The 20,074-nt window shown below is 39.2% G+C and overlaps 1 protein-coding gene across 4 annotated transcripts in view; it reads right to left on the minus strand.

Moving 5' to 3' along the window:
- Window positions 1-20,074, minus strand: part of PCCA (propionyl CoA carboxylase, alpha polypeptide) — a 461,774-nt gene that overhangs the window by 156,182 nt on the left and 285,518 nt on the right. For all 4 annotated transcript variants that reach the window (XM_011993783.1, XM_011993782.1, XM_011993781.1 and 1 more), the window contains one exon: window positions 17,664-17,766. In XM_011993783.1, coding sequence (XP_011849173.1) covers window positions 17,664-17,766 — 103 coding nt within the window. The remainder of the gene's footprint in view (window positions 1-17,663; window positions 17,767-20,074) is intronic.

Raw genomic sequence — 20,074 nt, forward strand, 5'->3', positions numbered from 1 at the left:
ATAATTTCAGTGATTGCGTTTTGTGTACTTACACCCTGTCTCTTATACACATCTAGATGTGTATAAGAGAAGAGTTCTGTATATGTGAAGGGTATCCCTTATTTTGTGACTAAAATGAATTGCAAATTTTCTCTCTGGTTTTTTGGCTTACCTGTTTGCCTTCATTTATGACAGTTTTACATTCTTTGCAGAAGATTTTTACATTTTAAAGCATTATCTTGACTTATCATCCTAATAATTTTTCAATTGGAAAAATAATTTTATCACAGAAAAAGTTCTTGCCAATGTAAAAGAATTTCCATGTTTATGCAATATTATGTTTTAATTTTAAAAAACTATTGACAGAAAATACGTATTTTCCTCAAATAGAATATCTTTTGCAGCTTTGTCCAGCACACTTTTTAAAGGTAGAGGGGTAGAAAGACTAAGTGAAAAAATTACCAAAGAAGAGAAGTAGTTTAATGATCATAACATTTAATTCTGGCAAAAGACAAATTGAAAAATAAAAATATAAAAATATAAAATATGACTTCAAAAAACTTACCTCAGTTTTCCATCATTTGTCATGTACTATAAGTCAGTTTTCTAAATAGAATTACAGTCCTTTATTATAAACCCCTAATGGTACTGTAGTATTCTCTTTAAAATGCTCAGGGAAAAAAAGGTTTCTTTTACTGTCTACCTTCTCTGTATTTAAGCCATAGGTAATTTTTAAACTAAAAGCCTACAGTAGGTATAAATGTAATAGTTAACTGACCTTGTTTACTGATGTCCTTTTCATGTTCAAGATTAAAAGCCTATCCTAAAAACTGACAACAGAATCAAAAGAACACATATAATAATATTTTATTTTTTGAACAAAGGATGTTCCAAAATTAATTCTTTAAAAGAACCACATGATTCTTATCATGTTCCTATAAAAATTCCAGTAACTTCATGATTTAATATTACAGTCTATTAATAGAATAAAAGTAAAAGAGATTATGATGTAAAATGTATGTATAAATTGTTAATGAAGATACATTACAGATTCTTTATATTAGTATTTGAGAATACAAAGTTATTATTTTGTGCAGAAGATTACTGCTATATTCTAAGTTCATTGAATTTTTCATTTTTATGAAAATGTTACACAAAAACATTTAAACAGATTTACTTAAAATTGAATTTTTGGCCAGGTGCAGTGGCTCACGCCTATAATCCCAAAACTTTGGGAGGCTGAAGCAGGCAGATCACCTAAGGTCAGGAGTTCGAGACCAGCCTGGCCAACAGGGTGAAACCCTATCTCTACTAAAACTACAAAAATTAATCAGGCGTGGTAGCACATGCCTGTAATCCCAGCTACTTGGGAGACTGAGCCATGAGAATAACTTGAACCCGGGAGGTGGAGGTTGTAGTGAGCCAAGATTATGCCTCTGCACTCCTGCCTGAGCAACAGAATGAGCTCTGTCTCAAAAAAAAAAAAAAAAAAAAAAAATCAAAATTTCAAAGTGCTCTTTAAATATTAAAAGAAACTATGGTGGAATGTTTTCTTAGTCAAGAAATCCAGAACAAAACATATGGTGGTAGAACAAAGGGGAAAGGGTGAGTTATCGCAGAGAAGGCAAAAGTCAAACAATGCGTATATAATTATTTCCTATTATGCATCCAGATGTAGTTATTATTTTTTATTCTTAGTTCATCACCATATTCTTTTGTTGAGGAGAAAAATATAGGGTGGTAATTTCAATGATATGAATACTACAAAACAATTCCCTCCCTCCACCTCAGGAATCTAAGATGAAACAATTTTGCATCAACCAAAACAAACATTATAAAGAAAACAAAATGAAAGCACAAACTCTCTTGTACACAAAAGCTTACCTATCTCAAATCTTTATTTTTTTTTCGAGACAGGGTCCAGGATTTCACTCTCACCCAGGCTGGAGTGCAGTGGTACAATCATGGCTCACTGCAGCCTCAATCTCCCAGGCTCAAAGCATCTTCCCCCTTGGACCTCCTTAGTAGCTGAGACTACAGGCGTGTACCACCACGACCGGCTAATCATATAACATTTTTTTGTTGCCAGGGCTGGTCTAGACCTCCTGGGCTCAAGTGATCCTCCTGCCTTAGCCTCTCTGTGTGCTGGGATTACAGGCGTGAGCCACCGCACCCATTCTCAAATCTTATATTGCTCTCAAAAAATATTGCTTGGATAAAACTTGAAATCATAGGCTGGGCACAGTGGCTCATACCTGCAATCCCAGCACTTTGAGAGGACGAGGTGGGCAGATGGCTTGAATCCAGGAGTTCAAGACCAGCCTAGGCAACATGGCGAAAACTCTCACTACAAAAAATATAAAAATTAGCCAGACATGGTAGCATGCCTCTGCAGTCTCAGCTACTTGTGGGGCTGAGGTGCTCTCCCCCATGCTACCACATTCTAATGTTTTTCCTCATTTATTTCTACAATAATTTTGAGGCAAGTTCTGGCTTATATACAGTAAAAAAACATGTTCTAAGCTGTGACTCATCAGTCATCTCCCCCAAGAGGAACTTCTTTCATCTTCCCCCAGATCCTTGCCTTTCCCCAGGCAGTTGAGTGCCTTTCTTTCTCACGGATTTAACTGGTTGATGGCACCTCTATTAATGCATTTATTACATTATTTTAATTACTTCCAAATCTGCCTTCCCTTTACCACAATAAGTACAGATTGTTTACATGGATATTTCCAAGGCCAACTGCCTTTAATTCATTTTTTTCCCCGACAAAATATTATATGTTGAAATAGCGATTTTTCATTGCTTGCTTGGAATATGTCCTAGAAGTAAAAATAGTAGACCAAAGAATACGAATGTTTCTAAAGGTCTCTGATGAATGTTATCATATATACCCATTTAATTCATCTTTAAATTACTGACATGTAGGCCAACAACTATTGTTTGATATTGATACAATGATAGAGGCAGGAGGCAGAGATTCTAGGCAGACAGGCGTGGGTCCCTGGTGAAGTTCCACCCTCAAGCTGAAAAGCCTGAGACTGTGGCCTGAAGTGAGAACTTCTCTCCCTGTTTTCCAGCTCAAATGTTGCCTTTTCCTAAACTACCCATGACCCCACCCCGCCTCATCCTGTGCCTATAAAGACCCCAGACTCAACCAGCAGAGAGAAGGAGCTGAATGTTGGAAAGAAGTGACTTGACTTCAGAGGGACAGCCTGATGGTGTAACTCAGGAGAAGAATCCAACCAGACTTCAGGGGAAGATCACCTACCCCTCCTCCATCCCCTTTTCAGCTCCCCTCTCTTTCCACTGAGAGCCACTTTCATCAGCAATAAAATCATCCCTGCATTTACCATCCTTCAATTAGCTCGTGTGACCTCACTTTTCCTGGACACCAGACAAGAGCTCAGGAGCCAGGTGTGTGGATACAAAAGGCCGTTACACTGGCCCTTTGCCCGCACTGGTGGAGGGCAGCCGCAGGCCCACTGAGCTGTTAACACTTAAGTCACTCGTGGAGAGCAGAGCTAAAAGAGCACTGTGACATGCCTTCTGGGGCTTTGGGAGTCACAGGCACCCCTCCTGGATGCTGCTCCGGGGCCTGCAAAGAGTTCACTCCTGCTGGTGCCCAAAAGCACTTGCTCTGGCTCCTGCACCCACTCACCTGTGCACTCCCTCCTACGTGGTGTGGAATGTAACAGGTCCAAATGAGTGGAGTTTGATCCCACTGGTGCCAAAAAGCTGGCTAGTTCCAGTGCCCCTGCACTACAGTTCCCACCTCGTTCGCTCATGTGCTCCCTCCCACAAGGAGTTAAGAGCTATAGGCTGACTAAACAAGGCACCCCATTGCAAAGGGGTCCCGCAAAGGGGTCAGGGAAATATCTTGCTTCAACACTGTTTGAAAAGTAAGATACATTCACCATAGTAATAAATATATACATAAATATTTATATAAATATTCAAAATTAAATACTCCTGATAAAAGAGAGCCAAGGTTTTGAATAACCCAGATATTTAACCATTTGAAGAAATGCCATACTGTTTTCCAAAGCAGCTGTACTCACTGCAGTCTCAATCTCCCAGGCTCAAAGCATTTGAAGGTTTCAATTTCTCCACATCTTTGCCAACACTTGTTTTTTGTTTGTTTGTTTTTGAGACGGAGTCTCGCTCTGTCACCCAGGCTGCAATGCAGTGGCACAATCTTGGCTCACTGCAAGCTCTGTCTCCTGGGTTCACGCCATTCTCCTGCCTCAGCCTCCCAAGTAACTGGGACTATAGGTGCCTGCCACCATGCCCGGCTAATTTTGTTTTTGTATTTTTTAGTAGAGACAGGGTTTCACTGTGCTAGCCAGGATGGTCTTGATCTCCTGATCTCGTGATCCGCCCGCCTCAGCCTCCCAAAGTGCTGGGATTATATGAGAGCCACCACACCTGGCCTGCCAACACTTGTTATTACCTGACTTTTTAAATTAGAGCTATGTAATGGATGCAAAGGACAATCTCACTCTGGTTTTGATTTGCATCTGGATCCCTCCATGCCTTATGATGTGGAACATCTGTACATGAGATTACTGGCAGTTGCATATATTCTTTGAAGAAATGTCTATTCTGATATTTTGCCTATTTTTAGAGTGGGTTGTTTTTATTGCTAAGTTGTAAGTGTTCCTTATGTATTTGAAACACAAGTGCTTTACTGAAAATTTCATTTGCAAATATTTTTTCCCATTCTGTGGTTTGTCTTCAATTTCCTGTTAGTGTCCTTTGAAGCAAACATTTTAATCTTGATGTTGAACAATTCATCTATTTTTACCATTGCTACATGCAAGGTCAAAAAGATGTTTTGCCTCTTATATTTAGGTCTTCAATCCATTTTGGATTAATTTTTGTATACTAACTCAATGTGAGGTAGGGGTTCTACTTCATTCCTTTACATGTGAACCCAGGTGTTTCGACACCATTTGCTGAAAAGATTATTCTTTCCACCATTGAATTATTTTGGCACCTTTGTCAAATATCAACTGACCATACATTTTTGGGCTTATTTCTGGATTCTCAATTCTATTCTGTTGATTTATATGTCAATCATCTTGCAAGTACTACACTGTATTTGATTACAAGGCTGTTTGTAGTAAATTCTGAAAGATGGAAATATGAGTTATAAATTCTGGATTTTTTGTGGGTTTGTTTGGTTGGTTGGTTTTGAGACACAGTCTTGCTCTGTATCTCAGGCTGGAGTGCAGTGGTGTGATCAAAGCTCACTGTAACCTCCGCCTCCTGGGCTCAAGCTATCCTCCAACCTCAGCCTCCCAGGTAGCTGGGACTAGAGGCACATGCTACCACCATCAGCTAAAAAACTTTTTTGTAGAGATGGGGGTCTCACTATATTTCTCAGGTTGGTCTTGAACTCTTGGGGTCAAGTCATCCTCCTGCCTTGGCCTCCCAAAGTGCTGGGATGACAGGTCTGAGCCAACATGACTGGAGTGTTTTTTGTTTGTTTGTTTTGGTGTGTGTGTGTATGTGTGTGTGTGTGTGTGTGTGTGTATGTGTTTAGATTACTTTGACTATTCTGGGTCTCTTAAGTTTCCATATTTTCCAAATTTTAGGATCAGCTTGTCAATTTTTGAGAAAAATACAGCTTAGACTTTGGCAGGAATTGTGTTGCATCTGTAGACTAATTTGGGAATTGTATGATTTGGCTGTGTCCCCACCCAAATTGCATCTTGAATTGTAGCTCCCATAATTCCCACATGTTGTGGGAGGGACCCAGTGGGAGGAAACTGAATCATGGGGGTGGGTCTTTCCCGTGTGGTTCCCGTGACAGTGAATAAGTCTCAGGAGGGCTGATGGTTTTATAAAGGGTAGTTCCCCTGCAAGAGCTCTCTCTTGCCTGCTGCCGTGTAAGATGTCCCTTTGCTCTTCCTTCATCTTCTGCCATGATTGTGAGGCCTCTCCAGCCATATGGAACTGTGAGTTCATTAAAGCTCTTTCGTTTATAAACTACCTGGTCTTGGATATGTCTTCATTAGCAGTGTGAGAACAGACCAATACAGGGAAGTAGTGCCATCTTAAGGTTTTCAATTCACAAATTCACAAATACAAGAAACTTTCCATTTATTTGGATTTTTCTTAATTTCTTTTCTCAATGGTTTGTTTCACAATACAAGTTCTGTACTTCTTCTGTTAAATTTGCCCACCTGGACCCACTAACATCAGTGTCAGCACACGCCACCCCAGGGCCCAAGGACAGACATACTCAGCCCACCACTGCCACCATCGGGGCCCAAAGATGGGCCCATGTGGCATCCTTGTCCCCAGAAAACCTCATTACGGCCTCCACTAATAACAGTACCCTAAGCCACTAAGGAAATCACAGATACCACTGATGCTGTTTACAGCCAAAGAAATCATACAGTGACTACACTACCACATGCACCCAGAATCAAAGCCTAACGGCCCTACCCAACCAACAACATGGATACATCTTCTGGAAAAAGTCTTCCCCTATGAAAGCAAATTCTAAAATTGGAAGAAGCAGATATTACCCTAGATGTTCAGATATCAATGTAAGAACACAGGAAAGAGGAAAAAGCAAGGGAATATGATACCTCCAAGGGAATACAATAATTCTGCAGCAACAGATCCCATCCAAAAGAAATTCACAACATTCCAGAAAAATAATTAAAAATTTTGATACTAAAAATAGTGAGACACAAGAGTGATCTGAAAATCAACACAAAAAAATCAGAAAGACAATTAAGGATATAAGTGAGAAATTTACCAAAAAGATAGGTATCATAAAAAAGAATCAGACACATTCTGGAATGAAGAATTCACTGGATGAAATGCAAAATGCATTCAAAAGCTTCAACAGACTAGATCAAGCAGAAGAATCTCAAAGCATGAAGAGAGGTCTTTTGAAAAAATGCAGTCGGGCAAAAAAAAATTTTATGGAATTTTAAAACATAAAGCAAGCTTTCATGGTATGTGGGATACAATAAAGTAACCAAATATCAAGATTATCAGTATCCCAAAAGGCAAAGAAATAATGAAAGGACTTGAAACTCTATTTAATGAAATAATAACTGAAAATTCCCAAGTCTAGTGAGAAATACAGACATCCAGATACAGAAGGTCCAGAAATCCTCAACCATATTCAATACAAAACAGTATCTCTTCCATGATACATTACAGTCAAACTATCTAAAGTCAGAGTTTTAAAAACTGTAAAAGTGTCAAGTCATCTATAAAGGAAGTCCCATCAGACTAACAGTGGACATCTTAGCAGAAACCTCACACGCCAGGAGAGAATGGAATCATATTTTCAAATGGCTGAAAGAAAAAAACTGCCCCTCAATGGCACTATACCCAGTAATACTATCCTTCATTAATGAAGGAGAAATAAAGTCTTTCCCAGACAAGCAAATGCAGAATTTGACCAGTGGAATGTATTACCACTACATCCACCCTATAAGAAATGTTCAAGGGAGTCCTAAACCTGGAAGCAAAACGACAACATATACCATCATGAAAACACGTGAAAGTATAAAACATACTGGTAAGGCAAACACACAAATGAGGAACAGAAAAGACTCAAATGTTGCCACTGCGGGAAAACACCAACCACAAGGATAAACACTATAAAATAGGAGGGAACAAAGAACACATAAAACAATCAGAAAGCAATTAATGATATGACAGGAACAAAACCTTATATATCAATAATAACCCTGAATGTAAACGGATTAAATGCTCCACTTAAAAGATGGAGGCTGGCTGACCGAATAAAAACCATGACCCAACTATATGCTGTCTGCAAGAAACACACTTTACCCTTAAAGACACATATAGACCGGGTGTAAAGGGATGGAAAAAATTGTTCCATCCAAATAGAAACCAAAAACAAGCAGGAGTAGCTTTACTGTTGTCACATAAAACAGCTTTAAGTCAAAAACAGTAAAAAGACATTTTTATTGAGTGGCTGGCAAGACGGCTGAACAGGAACAGCTCTGGTCTGCGGCTCCCAGCAAGATCAACACAGAAGGTGGGTGATTTCTGCATTTCCAACTGAGGTACCCAGCTCATCTTACTGGGACTGGTTAGACAATGAGTGCAGACCATGAAGGGCGAGCTGAAGCAGGGCTGGGCATTGCCTCACCCAGGCAGCACAAGGGGTTGGGAAACTCCCTCCCCTAGCCAAGGGAAGCCATGAGAGACTGTGCCTTGAGGGACAGTGCATTCCAGTCCAGATATTATGCTTTTCCCATGGTCTTCGCAACCCAACAGACCAGGAGATTCCCTTGGATGACTACACCACCAGGGCCCTGGGTTTTAAGCACAAAACTGGGCAGCCATTTGAGCAGACACCAAGCTAGCTGCAGGAGTTTTTTTTTCATACCCCAGTGGCGCCTGGAACACCAGCAAGACAGAACCGTTCGCTCCCCTGGAAATGGGGCTGAAGCCAGGAAGCCAAGTGGTCTAGCTCAGTGGATCCCACCCCCATGGAGCCCAGCAAGCTAAGATCCACTGGCTTGAAATTCTCACTGCCAGCACAGCAGTCTGAAGTCGACCTGGGGGGAAGGGGCGTCCACCATTACTGAGGCTTGAGTAGGTGGTTTTTCCCTCAGAAGTATAAACAAAGCCATGGCATCTTGGCAAAGCCGCTGTCACCAGACTGCCTCTCTAGATTCCTCCTCTCTGAGCAGGGCATCTCTGAAAGAAAGGCAGCAGCCCCAATCACAGTCAGGGGCTTATAGATAAAATTCCTATCTCCCTGGGACAGAGCACCTAGGGGAAGGGGCGGCTGTGGGTGCAGCTTCAGCAGACATAAGTGTTCCTGCCTTCTGGCTCTGAAGAGAACAGCAGATGTCCTAGCACAGCGCTCCAGCTCTGTTAAAGGACAGACTGCCTCCTCAAGTAGAGCCCTGATCCCCGTGCCTCCTGACTGATAGACACCTCCCAGCAGGGGTCGACAGACACCTCACACAGGAGAGCTCCAGCTGGCATCTGGCAGGTGCTCCTCTGAGACAAAGCTTTCAGAGGAAGGAACAGGCAGCAATCTTTGCTGTTCTGCAGCCTCTGCTAGTGATACCCAGGCAAAAAGGGTCTGGAGTGGACCTCCAGCAAACTCCAGCAGACCTGCAGCAGAGGGGCCTGACTGTTAAAAGGAAAAGTAACTAACAGAAAGGAACAGCATCAACCATCAACAAAAAGGATGCCCACACACAAACTGCATCTGAAGATCACCAACATCAAAGACAAAAGGTAGATAAATCCACAAAGATGAGGAAAAACCAGTGCAAAAAGGCTAAAAATTCCAAAAACCAGAAGGCCTCTTCTCCTCCAAGAGATCACAACTCTTTGCCAGCAAAGGAACAAAACTGACGGAGAATGAGTTTGACAAATTGACAGAAGTAGGTTTCAGAAAGTGTGTAATAATAAACTCCTCCAAGATAAAGGAGCATGTTCTAACACAACGCAAGGAAGCTAAGAACCTTGAAAAAAGGTTAGAGGAATTGCTAACTAGAATAATCAGTTTAGAAAAGAACATAAATGACCAGATGGAGCTGAAAAACACAGCAGGAGAATTTCGTGAAGCATACACAAGTATCAATAGCCAAATCAATCAAGTGGAAGAAAGGATATCAGAGACTGAAGATCAACTTAATGAAATAAAGAGTGAAGATAAGATTAGAGAAAAAAATGAAAAGGAACAAACAAAGCTTCCAAGAAATATGGGACTATGTGAAAAGACCAAATCTATGTTTGATTGGTGTACCTGAAAGTGATGGGGAGAATGGAACCAAGTTGAAAAACAGTCTTCAGGATATTATCCAGGAGAACTTCCCCAAACTAGCAAGACAGGTCAACATTCAAATTCAGGAAATACAGAGAACACCACAAAGATACTCCTCGAGAAGAGCAACCCCAAGACACATAATCGTCAGATTCACCAAGGTTGAAATGAAGGAAAAAATGTTAAGGACAGCCAGAGAGAAAGGTCGGGTTACCCACAAAGGGAAGCCCATCAGATCTCTCTGCAGAAACCCTACAAGCCAGAAGAGAGTGGGGGCCAACATTCAAAATTCTTAAAGTATTTTCAACCCAGAATTTCATATCCAGCCAAACTAATCTTCATAAGTGAAGGAGAAATAAAATCCTTTACAGACAAGCAAATGCTAAGAGATTTTGTCACCACCAGGCCTGCCTTACAAGAGCTCCTGAAGGAAGCACTAAATACGGAAAGGAAAAACCAGTACCAGCCACTGCAAAAACATAATCAAATTGTAAAGACCATCAACACTTTGAAGAAAGTGCATCAATTAATGGGCAAAATAACCAGCTAGCATCATAATGACAGGATCAAATTCACACATAACAATATTAACTTTAAATCTAAACGGGCTAAATGCCCCAAGTAAAAGACACAGGCTGGTAAATTGGATAGAGTCAAGAGCCAACGGTGTGCTGTATTCAGGAGACCCATCTCACGTGCAAAGACACACATAGACTCAAAATAAAGGGATGGAAGAATATTTACCAAGCAAATGGAAAGCAAAAAAAAAGCACGGGTTGCAATCCTAGTCTCTGATAAAACAGACTTTAAACAAACAAAGATCAAAAAAGACAAAGAAGGGCATTACATAATGGTAAAGGGATTAATGCCACAAGAAGAGCTAACTATCCTAAATATATATGCACCCAATACAGGAGCACACGGATTCATAAAGTTCTTAGAGACCTACAAAGAGACACCCATACAATAATAGTGGGAGATTTTAACAACCCGTTGTCAATATTAGACAGATCAATGAGACAGAAAATTAACAAGGATATTCCGGACTTGAACTCAGCTCTGGACCAAGCAGACCTAACAGACATGTACAGAACTCTACATGCCAAATCAACAGAATATACATTCTTCTCAGCACCACATCCCACTTATTCCAAAATTGACCACATAATTGGAAGTAAAACACTCCTTAGCAAATGCAAAAGAACGGAAATCATAACAGTCTCTCAGACCACAGTGCAATCAAATTAGAACTCAGGATTAAGAAAACCGCACAACTACATGGAAACTGAATAACCTGCTCCTGAATGACTACTGGGTAATTAACAAAATTATGGCACAAATAAACAAGTTCTTTGAAACCAATGGGAACAAAGACACAATGTACCAGAATCTCTGTGATACAGCTAAAGCAGTGTTTAGAGGGAAATTTATAGCACTAAATGCCCACAGGAGAAAGCGGGAAAGATCTAAAATCGACACCCTAACATCACAATTAAAAGAACTAGAGAAGCAAGAGCAAACAAATTCAAAACCTAGCAGAACACAAGAAATAACTAAGATCAGAGCAGAACTGAAGGAGACAGAGACACAAAAAACCCTTAGGTCCTTACAAAAATTTCTACCATTGGCCCACTGTAACAATTCAATATATAGGATCATATATAATTGCTTTCTAGTTTATTAGTAGTAAACATGAAACATCAGGCAAAACTTTTCAAACAGTGCATGCATAGTGCTCATTTTTCCATCACTAGGAAGGCCAAATTTCTAACTAATTTTCTTACACATCAGGACTACTCTGACACTCCTCTTTCAATTCATTCTTTCAGGTGAATCATACTCAACATGAATTTAGTTTTTCACCGTCTTTAAGATATTAACTGTGTTAAATATTTTCATTCATCATAAACTTCTTTTCTCCTGAGCGGATGGACTACAGGTGCGCACCACTGTACCTGGCCAAAAACTATCTTGACCAGTTTTGTGTTATACTGAGCAAGAGAGAAATGGAAAACATACTGGGAATCCAGAAGAGAACCATGAAAAAATTACAAATAAAAATCAGTTTATTTGGTACTTTTGGGTTTATCACCACGATAAGCTGAATAATATTTCCACTTTGTGTCTAGCAGGTTTTATACTTTTTAATTAATTCTGTCATTATTCAGACAGCTGTATTCAGAAATCAGAATAAGACCTAAAGCACATAAAATACTTCACCTCTCCTACTATTAATACTTAACTTTTATTTCTACCATGCATTCATTTCCCAGAATTTTCATCCCTCATATTTTATTTTATTTTTATTTTTTGAGAGACAGTCTTATTCTGTCACTCACACTAGAGTATAGCGGCGCAATCTCAGTTCACTGCAACCTCCACTTCCTGTGTTCAAGTGATTCTGCTGCCTCAGCCTCCCAAGTAGTTGGGATTACAGGCGCGCACTAATACACTTGGCTAATTTTTGTATTTTTAGTAGAGATGGGGTTTCACTATGTTGGCCAGGCTAGTCTCAAACTCTTGACCTCAGGTGATCCATCCACCTCAGCATCCCAAAGTGCTGGGATTACAGGCGTGAGCCACTGCACCCAGCCACAACCCTGATTTGAATTGTTTCGTATATGTTTTACTTGTGGTAAAATACATATAAAATTTACCATCCTCACCATTTTTAAGTGTACAGTTCAGTGGTATTAAATACATTTGCATTTTCCTACTACCATCACCACCATCTACCTCCAGAAAACCTTTCATATTAAAAAGTGAAACTTCATATTCTTTAAACAATAACTCCTCATTCCCCTTCCTCTCAGTCCCTGGCAACCACCATTCTAGTTTCTGTCTCTATCAGTCTGACTACTCCAGGTACCTCATATAAGTGGAATTGTACAGTATTTGTCCTTTTGTGCCTGGCTTATTTAACCTAGCATAATGTCCTTAAGATTCATGTGTGTTATATAGCACATGTCAGAATTTCCAACTTTCTAAGGTTAGTATATAATTCTACTTTTCAGTTTTTGAGGAACCATCATACTGTTTTTTCCAAAGTAACCACATCAGTTTATATTCCTACCAACTGTGCACAAGGGTTCCAGCTTCTCCACACCCTCACCAGTACTTATTTTCTGTTTATTTGATAGTAGCCATTCTAATGGGTGGGAGGTAGTAGGTCTGATTTGGATTTCTCTAATGATTAGTGATATTGAGCATCTTGTCATGTGCTTATTGGCCATGCGTATATCTTCTTTGGAGAAGTGTCTATGAAAGTCCTTTGCCCATTTTTAATTGTGTTTTTTGCGATTGAGTTGAAAAAATTCTTTATATATTCCAGATATTAAACTCTTATCAGGGGTGGGCATGGTGACTCACACCCATAATCCCAGCACTTCAGGAGGCTGAAGTGGGCAGATCACCTGAGGTCAGGAGTTCGAGACCAGCCTGGCCGAAACCAATATGGTGAAACACCATCTCTACTAAAAATACAAAAAAAATTAGCCGAGTGTGGTGGCATGTGCCTGTAATCCCAGCTACTCGGGAGGCTGAGGCAGAAGAATCACTTGAACTTGGGAAGCAGAGGCTACAGTGAGCCAAGATTGTGCCACTGCACTCCAGCCTGGGCGACAGAGCGAGACTGCCTCAAAACAACAACAACAACAACCTCTTATCAGCTATGTGACTTGTAAATATTTTCTCCCATTCTGGGGGTTGCCTTCTCACTCTGTTGATTGTAATCTGACAGAGTGGTTACTTTGGAAAAAACAGAGTAAGAAGGCAACCCACAGAATGGGAGAAAATATTTGCATCTTACTCTGTTGATTGTCAGAGTACAGACAATCAACAGAGTAAGAAGGCAACTCACAGAATGGGAGAAAATGTTTGCATGAAACATTTATATAGTATTTATAATGAAAAATTTTAAAGGAGGGATGAAAATTCTGGGTAGATATTCTCCTTTCATGTACAGAAGTGTTTAACTCTCACGTAGTCCAATTTACCTTTTGTTGCCTGTCCTTTTGGTGTCATGTCTAAGAAACCATTGTCAAATCCAATACCATGAAGCTTTTCCCCTATGTTTTCTTCTGGTTTTTTGTTTTTTTTTTTTTTTTTTTTTTGAGACAGGGTCTCACTCTGTCGCCTAGAATGGAGTGCAGTGGCGCCATCTCAGCTTACTGCAACCTCTGCCTGCTGAGTTCAAGAGATTCTCCTGCTTCAGCATCCTGAGTAGCTGGGATTACAGGTGTGTGCCACACCACCAAGCCCAGCTAATGTTTGTATTTTTAGTAGAGATGGGGTTTCACCATGTTGCTCAGGCTGGTCTTGAACTCCTGAGCTCAAGTGATCCACCCGCCTTGGCCTCCCAAAGTGCTGAGATTACAGGCGTGAGCCACTGTGCCCAGCCTTCCCCTGTGTTTTCTTCTAAGAATTTTACAGCATTAGCTCTTACATTTAGGTCTTTGATCCATTTTGAGTTAGTTTTGTATATAGCGTAAGAAAAGGGCCCAAATTCATTCATGTTGAAAATGCTGTCTTTTCTCCACTGAATATTTTAGAAACTCTGGTCAAATGACATACAAGGGTTTATTTATGGGCTCTCTATCCTAGTCCATTGGTCTGTATATATGTCTATATATGTGCAGTACCACACTGTTTTGAAAACTGTGGTTTTGTAATAAGTTTTGAGATGAGGAGGTATAAGGCTTTCAATTTTCTCCTTCTATTTCAGGGTTGTTTTGACTATTTGGGACCCCCTTGAAATTGCATGAATTTTAGAATAAATTTATCTATGTCTGCAACAAAATGTATTTGGGGATTTTGATAGGGATGGCATTGTATCTGTAGATCACTTCAGGTAGTACTGACATTTCCTTCTTTCGTTTTTCTTTTTCCCCAGAGATGGAGTCTCGCTGTGTTGCCCAGGCTGGGCACAAACTCCTGGGCTCAAGTGAACCTACTGTCTCAGCCTCCCAAGTAGCTGAGAGGTACTGATATTTTAACCATATTAAGTCTTCTAGTCCCTGACACAAGATATCCCTCCATATATTTGTGTCTTCTTTAAGTTCTTTCAGCAACCTTTTGTAGTTTTCAGTGTACAAGCCTTTCGCCTCCTTGGTTAAATATATTCCCAAGTATTTTAGTCTTTTTGATTCTATTGTAAATGAAACTGTTTTGCCTAAAATTTACATAAATGGTGCCATTAAGTACATATATTGTTGCAACTTTCCTTTTTACCATTATTGTGGTATATACATATGTACCAAAATTCTTAACAACACGTACAGGAGGGACACACAGCATCTTCAGGTTAGCTGCCACTGCTTGGGAGAAAGTAGAACAAGATGATGTAAAAACAGGACTTAGCTTAATCTATACATTTTTCTTTTTAAATAGGAGATCCGTAAGGAAAATCTGCAGCATTTGCTGTACCTTCCTTATTAGAAATATCTTATAATTTAAACTTGTAAAAATTAAACAGAAGAACTCTAGAAATGTGGGGCACCTAAAGCTTCACTGTGCTAAGTAGTGCCTGCACTATCTCCAGAGTCATTAACCCAGACCTAGCTTGTCACCTGTAGGCTAATTTTTTTCTTGATATGACAGTGGGTGATCTGGGAAACTAAGTTAACAATCACAGCTCTCCCGTCTATGACCCTAAAAGCAGACAATAGTGCCATACTATTGAAATCTTTCTACCAATGAGCCTTTACTTACACCACGCTGTTCAACCTGCCTCCTTTCATAATACTGATGTCAAATGAAAGTAGCTCAATTCAAATATGCCTAGGAAAAAGGGCTATGCTATCATGTGCATATGCTATTCATTGGGCTATTGATGCTCTGACAGTAGCTAAGCCAATAAATATAGGAAATCATTTCTGATACTATATACTAAAGTAGATATTTTCCAGGGAAATTTTTAATGTACTGATTTTGATGTGTTTTAAAAACAGACCTGTTTTCCTCATAAGCTAAAAAGTGAAGCTGGAGATAATTCTACAGAAAAAAATTAAAGCTACCACATATGCAGTCAGGCCAGAGGTCTCTAGTTTTCAGCATGGAATCTAAAACAAGCATAAAGAAGCAACAGCTCTCCTGTGATCACAGCACTTTGGGAGGCTGAGGCGGGAGGATCACTTGAGCTCAGGAGTTCAAGACCAGCCTGGCCAACATGGTGAAACCCCATCTCTACTAAAACTACAAAAATTAGTTGGGTGTGGTGGCATGCGCCTGCAGTCCCAGCTACTCGGGAGGCTGAGGCAGGAGAAATCGCTTGAACCGGGGCAAGGCTGCAGTGAGCCGAGATCATGCCACTGCACTCCAGCCTGGGTGACAGCGCATGACTCCATCTCAAAAACAAAAACAAAAAAAAAGAAAAGAAAAGAAAAGGAAAAGAAGTAACAGCTCTAAAAAGTAATCTAGACAGTTTTCTTTATTAAGGCAAGGCACTACTTAAAAGAACACTGTATCAGAATATCAGATTACAGTAAGGCTTCAGTGGTGACTCAATACAGAACTGAAAATTATGCTAAAGTCTACATTTTTGTAAAGGTAATCTTCCCCCAGGAAAAAAAAAATGGTACATTGTAATATTGATACTCTTTACTATTCACTTCCTATAATTTGCTACTCAACCTGATCTCTGGTTAAATGTCCACCTACAACGCTGTTTTTCTGAAATGACCACGTCAATAGGTGGAATGTAGAGAGTCACACAGGATCTCATGAGACAGCTGTTTAACTCCATCATAGCTTTCATTTTAAGAGAGCTGAGTGAAGTCTCTTTCAGTATCTAACATTTTAGCAATTTTGGCTTATATAGTGAGTCACAACATTTGAAGAAAACCAAGGCGATTACCCTTAGTTCATGGACTGACATCATTGATTTGTGAGTCTGACACCATACAAGAACGTCAACTTCCCCAGGGCACAGCGTGGAACTGATATGGCACACAGTAGGCATGCAACAATAATTTGTGGAATAAAAAAATTCTCATGAATCTTCGACTTGTGATATTTTCTCACTGAGATCAAGAAACTGCCGCACCCCTCTCAAGCCACACCACGTCCTATTTGTGTGAAATTATATTATTTTGATGTTCACATCCTATTTCAATATTCTGATAAAAATTCAGTTGTTTCCCCAAAACAAAATGACATTTCAATGCAACTTAGCCATTAAAAGAGAAATGTAGATAAACAGAATATTCATTATACTAACTATATATTAATAGCAACCTCCTTGAGTTCAGGCTGAAAATACGAAGGCATACGACTTAAAATAGCAACTCTTAATGGTATTTTTTGGCACACTTGAATCATAGGTTTAAACATATCACTCATACTACAGTATAAACATTGAAATCTTAGTGTAATATTGTTCACTATAGACTAGAATTCCAACTATAGCAGTTCTGTCTTGGACACTATATCCAAGGGGTTTAAGTTCTTTAAAACAAAAAGAATGTCAATTAAAGAGGTAAATTTAGCTTCAAGAGCATCTCGCAACATGAGATCTAAAGATAATGTTACGTGAGGCTTCAGATTATTTGTTTTAAAAGGATGGTTACCTGCCACCACTATCATACATTTGGAATTGTAATTCAAAATGCTCTTCTCTGTAACAAAGGCGAAAGTAATACTTCTCATAGCATAAAAGAAAAATGAATCAAATATCAGAAAGTGAGTTTAGGATGTGGCTAAATCTGGAAATGTATCTCCTAATTAGCATAAGAGAACAAAAAATTTCCATTTCCATTCAGCTTCCTAAAGAAGATGAAACAAGTACATAGAGGTGTTATAAATTCAAAAGATAAGAGTCACTGAACAGGTTAAAAATGGCTTTAAATATTCATAGATAATATCAAGATTACCAAGAAAATAAAGAAAGAAAACTCACCAAGAACGTTGACCCACTGTTTGATGCTACTACAGTATGAACTTCATCATGCAATTTTATTGAGAGCTCCCAGTTGGCTATGTCTGGTTTAATAATAGGCATTCTAAAGTAGAATGAAAAGAAAAAGAGTTAATAATGATATATTATTATTTCTCAATAAACTAATTTCCCTTTTATATAAAGTGTGCAGGGTAAAACTGCCATAGAATGTATTTGAGAACATTTTAAACACCTATTCTAAGAATCATCATCTATTCTGTGAATTTGAATTGCTTAATTGTTACAGTCATTCACAAATTCGTCTGCCTGAAGCAGTATTAGTTTTTTTCAATATTTGGTTACTATTCAAAATAGTTTTTTTAAAAAAATTACAATGAAATGAATAAGTATGCCATGCCTTAAGCTTCAGAGACATAAAATGAATTACTGAGTCAGCATGATCGGGCCTAGAAAATCATTTTGTTCTTTATAGGTGATGAGACTAAAAATGTATTAAACAATGAACCTCTCTCTACATTATTCTACTTATAAGATAATATAGAATGTTTCTTCATGATGTCAATTAGAAGAATAATACCTTAGTACATTAGCTAGGATATAATTTTTTTTAATTATTATTATTTTTTTGAGATGGAATCTCACACTGTCGCCCGGGTTGGAGTGCAACGGCGCGACCTCGGCTCACTGCAATCTCTGCCTCCCGGGTTCAAGTGATTCTTCTGCCTCAGCCTTCCAAGTGGCTGCAATTACAGGCGCCTGCCACCACGCCTGGCTAATTTTTTGTATTTTTAGTAGAGATGGGGTTTCACTATTTTGACCAGGCTGGTCTTGAACTCCTGACCTCATGATCCGCCCGCCTCAGCTTCCCAAAGTGCTGGGGTTACAGGCGTGAGCCATCACGCCCAGCCAATATAATTATATTTTGCAAAAAAACAAAACAAAACAAAACAAAACAAAACTAAACTATACTTATTTTATAATGTTATTACTAAAAATTCATGAAATTTAAAAAATAAATTTAAACATTACTCAGATACCCACTTATTATGTTATTATATAATAGGACAACATCAAAATTTTGCTAAAATAAAGTACAGCCACACACACACACACACACACAAAAAAAAAACCCTATATGACTTATGAGTTCAACAAACACTAAGTACTTGGCTCTAAGTTTTGGGGCACCACAGAGAAATAAAACACAGTCCTCATCTTGGAAACTTACACGCTATTTCTTTTCTAGCCCTGGTTTTCCCCATCACCTAAAACTCCCAAAAAGGACTCCATATCTATGAACAATGTTAGTCTTATCATAGGGGTCTTTTCCTGCATATGATCAGAATTACCTGGTTCAGAAACTCTGTATCAAGCAGCCAAAGACAAAAATATTTTTAGAATATAAATGTTTCCCATGACTTTTTAAAGTAACAAAATTTAATGATTTCAGAATTAACCTAATTTAAGTATTGCATATTTATACTTGTGAAGTAATATTTACTCAGCACGAAACATCAGCGTTTTGTAGTATCTGGGTGTCAGCTTAAACTACAGTTCTGAAAAAATGTTCCAAGTTATGTTTTCATTTAAACCCACCAAATTTCAAAAGAAGTCTCTATGTATTCAGCATTAAAAAAAGTCAGAGTCACAAAAACTATAGTTCTAATCAAATCACCTCTAGATTCAATATCTGATGATTAATATTATTAATTTAAATACATATTTGTATTTGATCTACTACTTCTTGATCTGCATCTTTCTGAAGATAAGGATATGTTTTAAATACCATAGAAGTAAAAATAAAAGTTAAAAAACGCATTAACAACAATGCACACTGTACAACACAGGCCTTGAAGATTCTTTTTGGCAGTGTGAAGAGAACTGTTTGAGGGGATAGAGCCTCACACAAGAGAGTATGAATGAATGGGGGTGTGGGGGAGTTGAGGGAGACAACACACAGTGCGGAGGGGAGGAGGAGAGGGAAAGAAAAGGAGGTCTGGACAGAAAGGAAGAAGGGAAGAGAGGGCTTCTGTGCTGGCATTGCCTCTTTTTTTTCTTAGCACCTTTATTCTACAGGGCATTTATTTGTTTATATGTTTGTCTCCCAGTGTCCTGGGGGTTCCTAAAATACCAAAATCATTCCTTATTTTTGTATCTCCAGCTCCTAGCACAGGATGGAGACAAAGAGATGAGGGATAAGTAGAAAAGAATGTGAGGCGTGTCTACTATGCACCAAGCATGTGCAGAAGGGGAGGCTGACTTGCCCAGGGGACACAGCACAGGTGTGACAGGAGCAGCGTGTACCCCAAGCTCCTGGATACTCCCTGGGTGTCCCTGGACTATACCTATCATCTCGTTTAGACTTCATTTTGCTCAGTTCGAATGGGGTCAATACTTCAGTCTCACAGGGG

The sequence above is a fragment of the Mandrillus leucophaeus genome, unplaced genomic scaffold, assembly GCF_000951045.1.
Source record: "Mandrillus leucophaeus isolate KB7577 unplaced genomic scaffold, Mleu.le_1.0 Scaffold434, whole genome shotgun sequence".
Lineage (NCBI taxonomy): Eukaryota > Metazoa > Chordata > Mammalia > Primates > Cercopithecidae > Mandrillus > Mandrillus leucophaeus.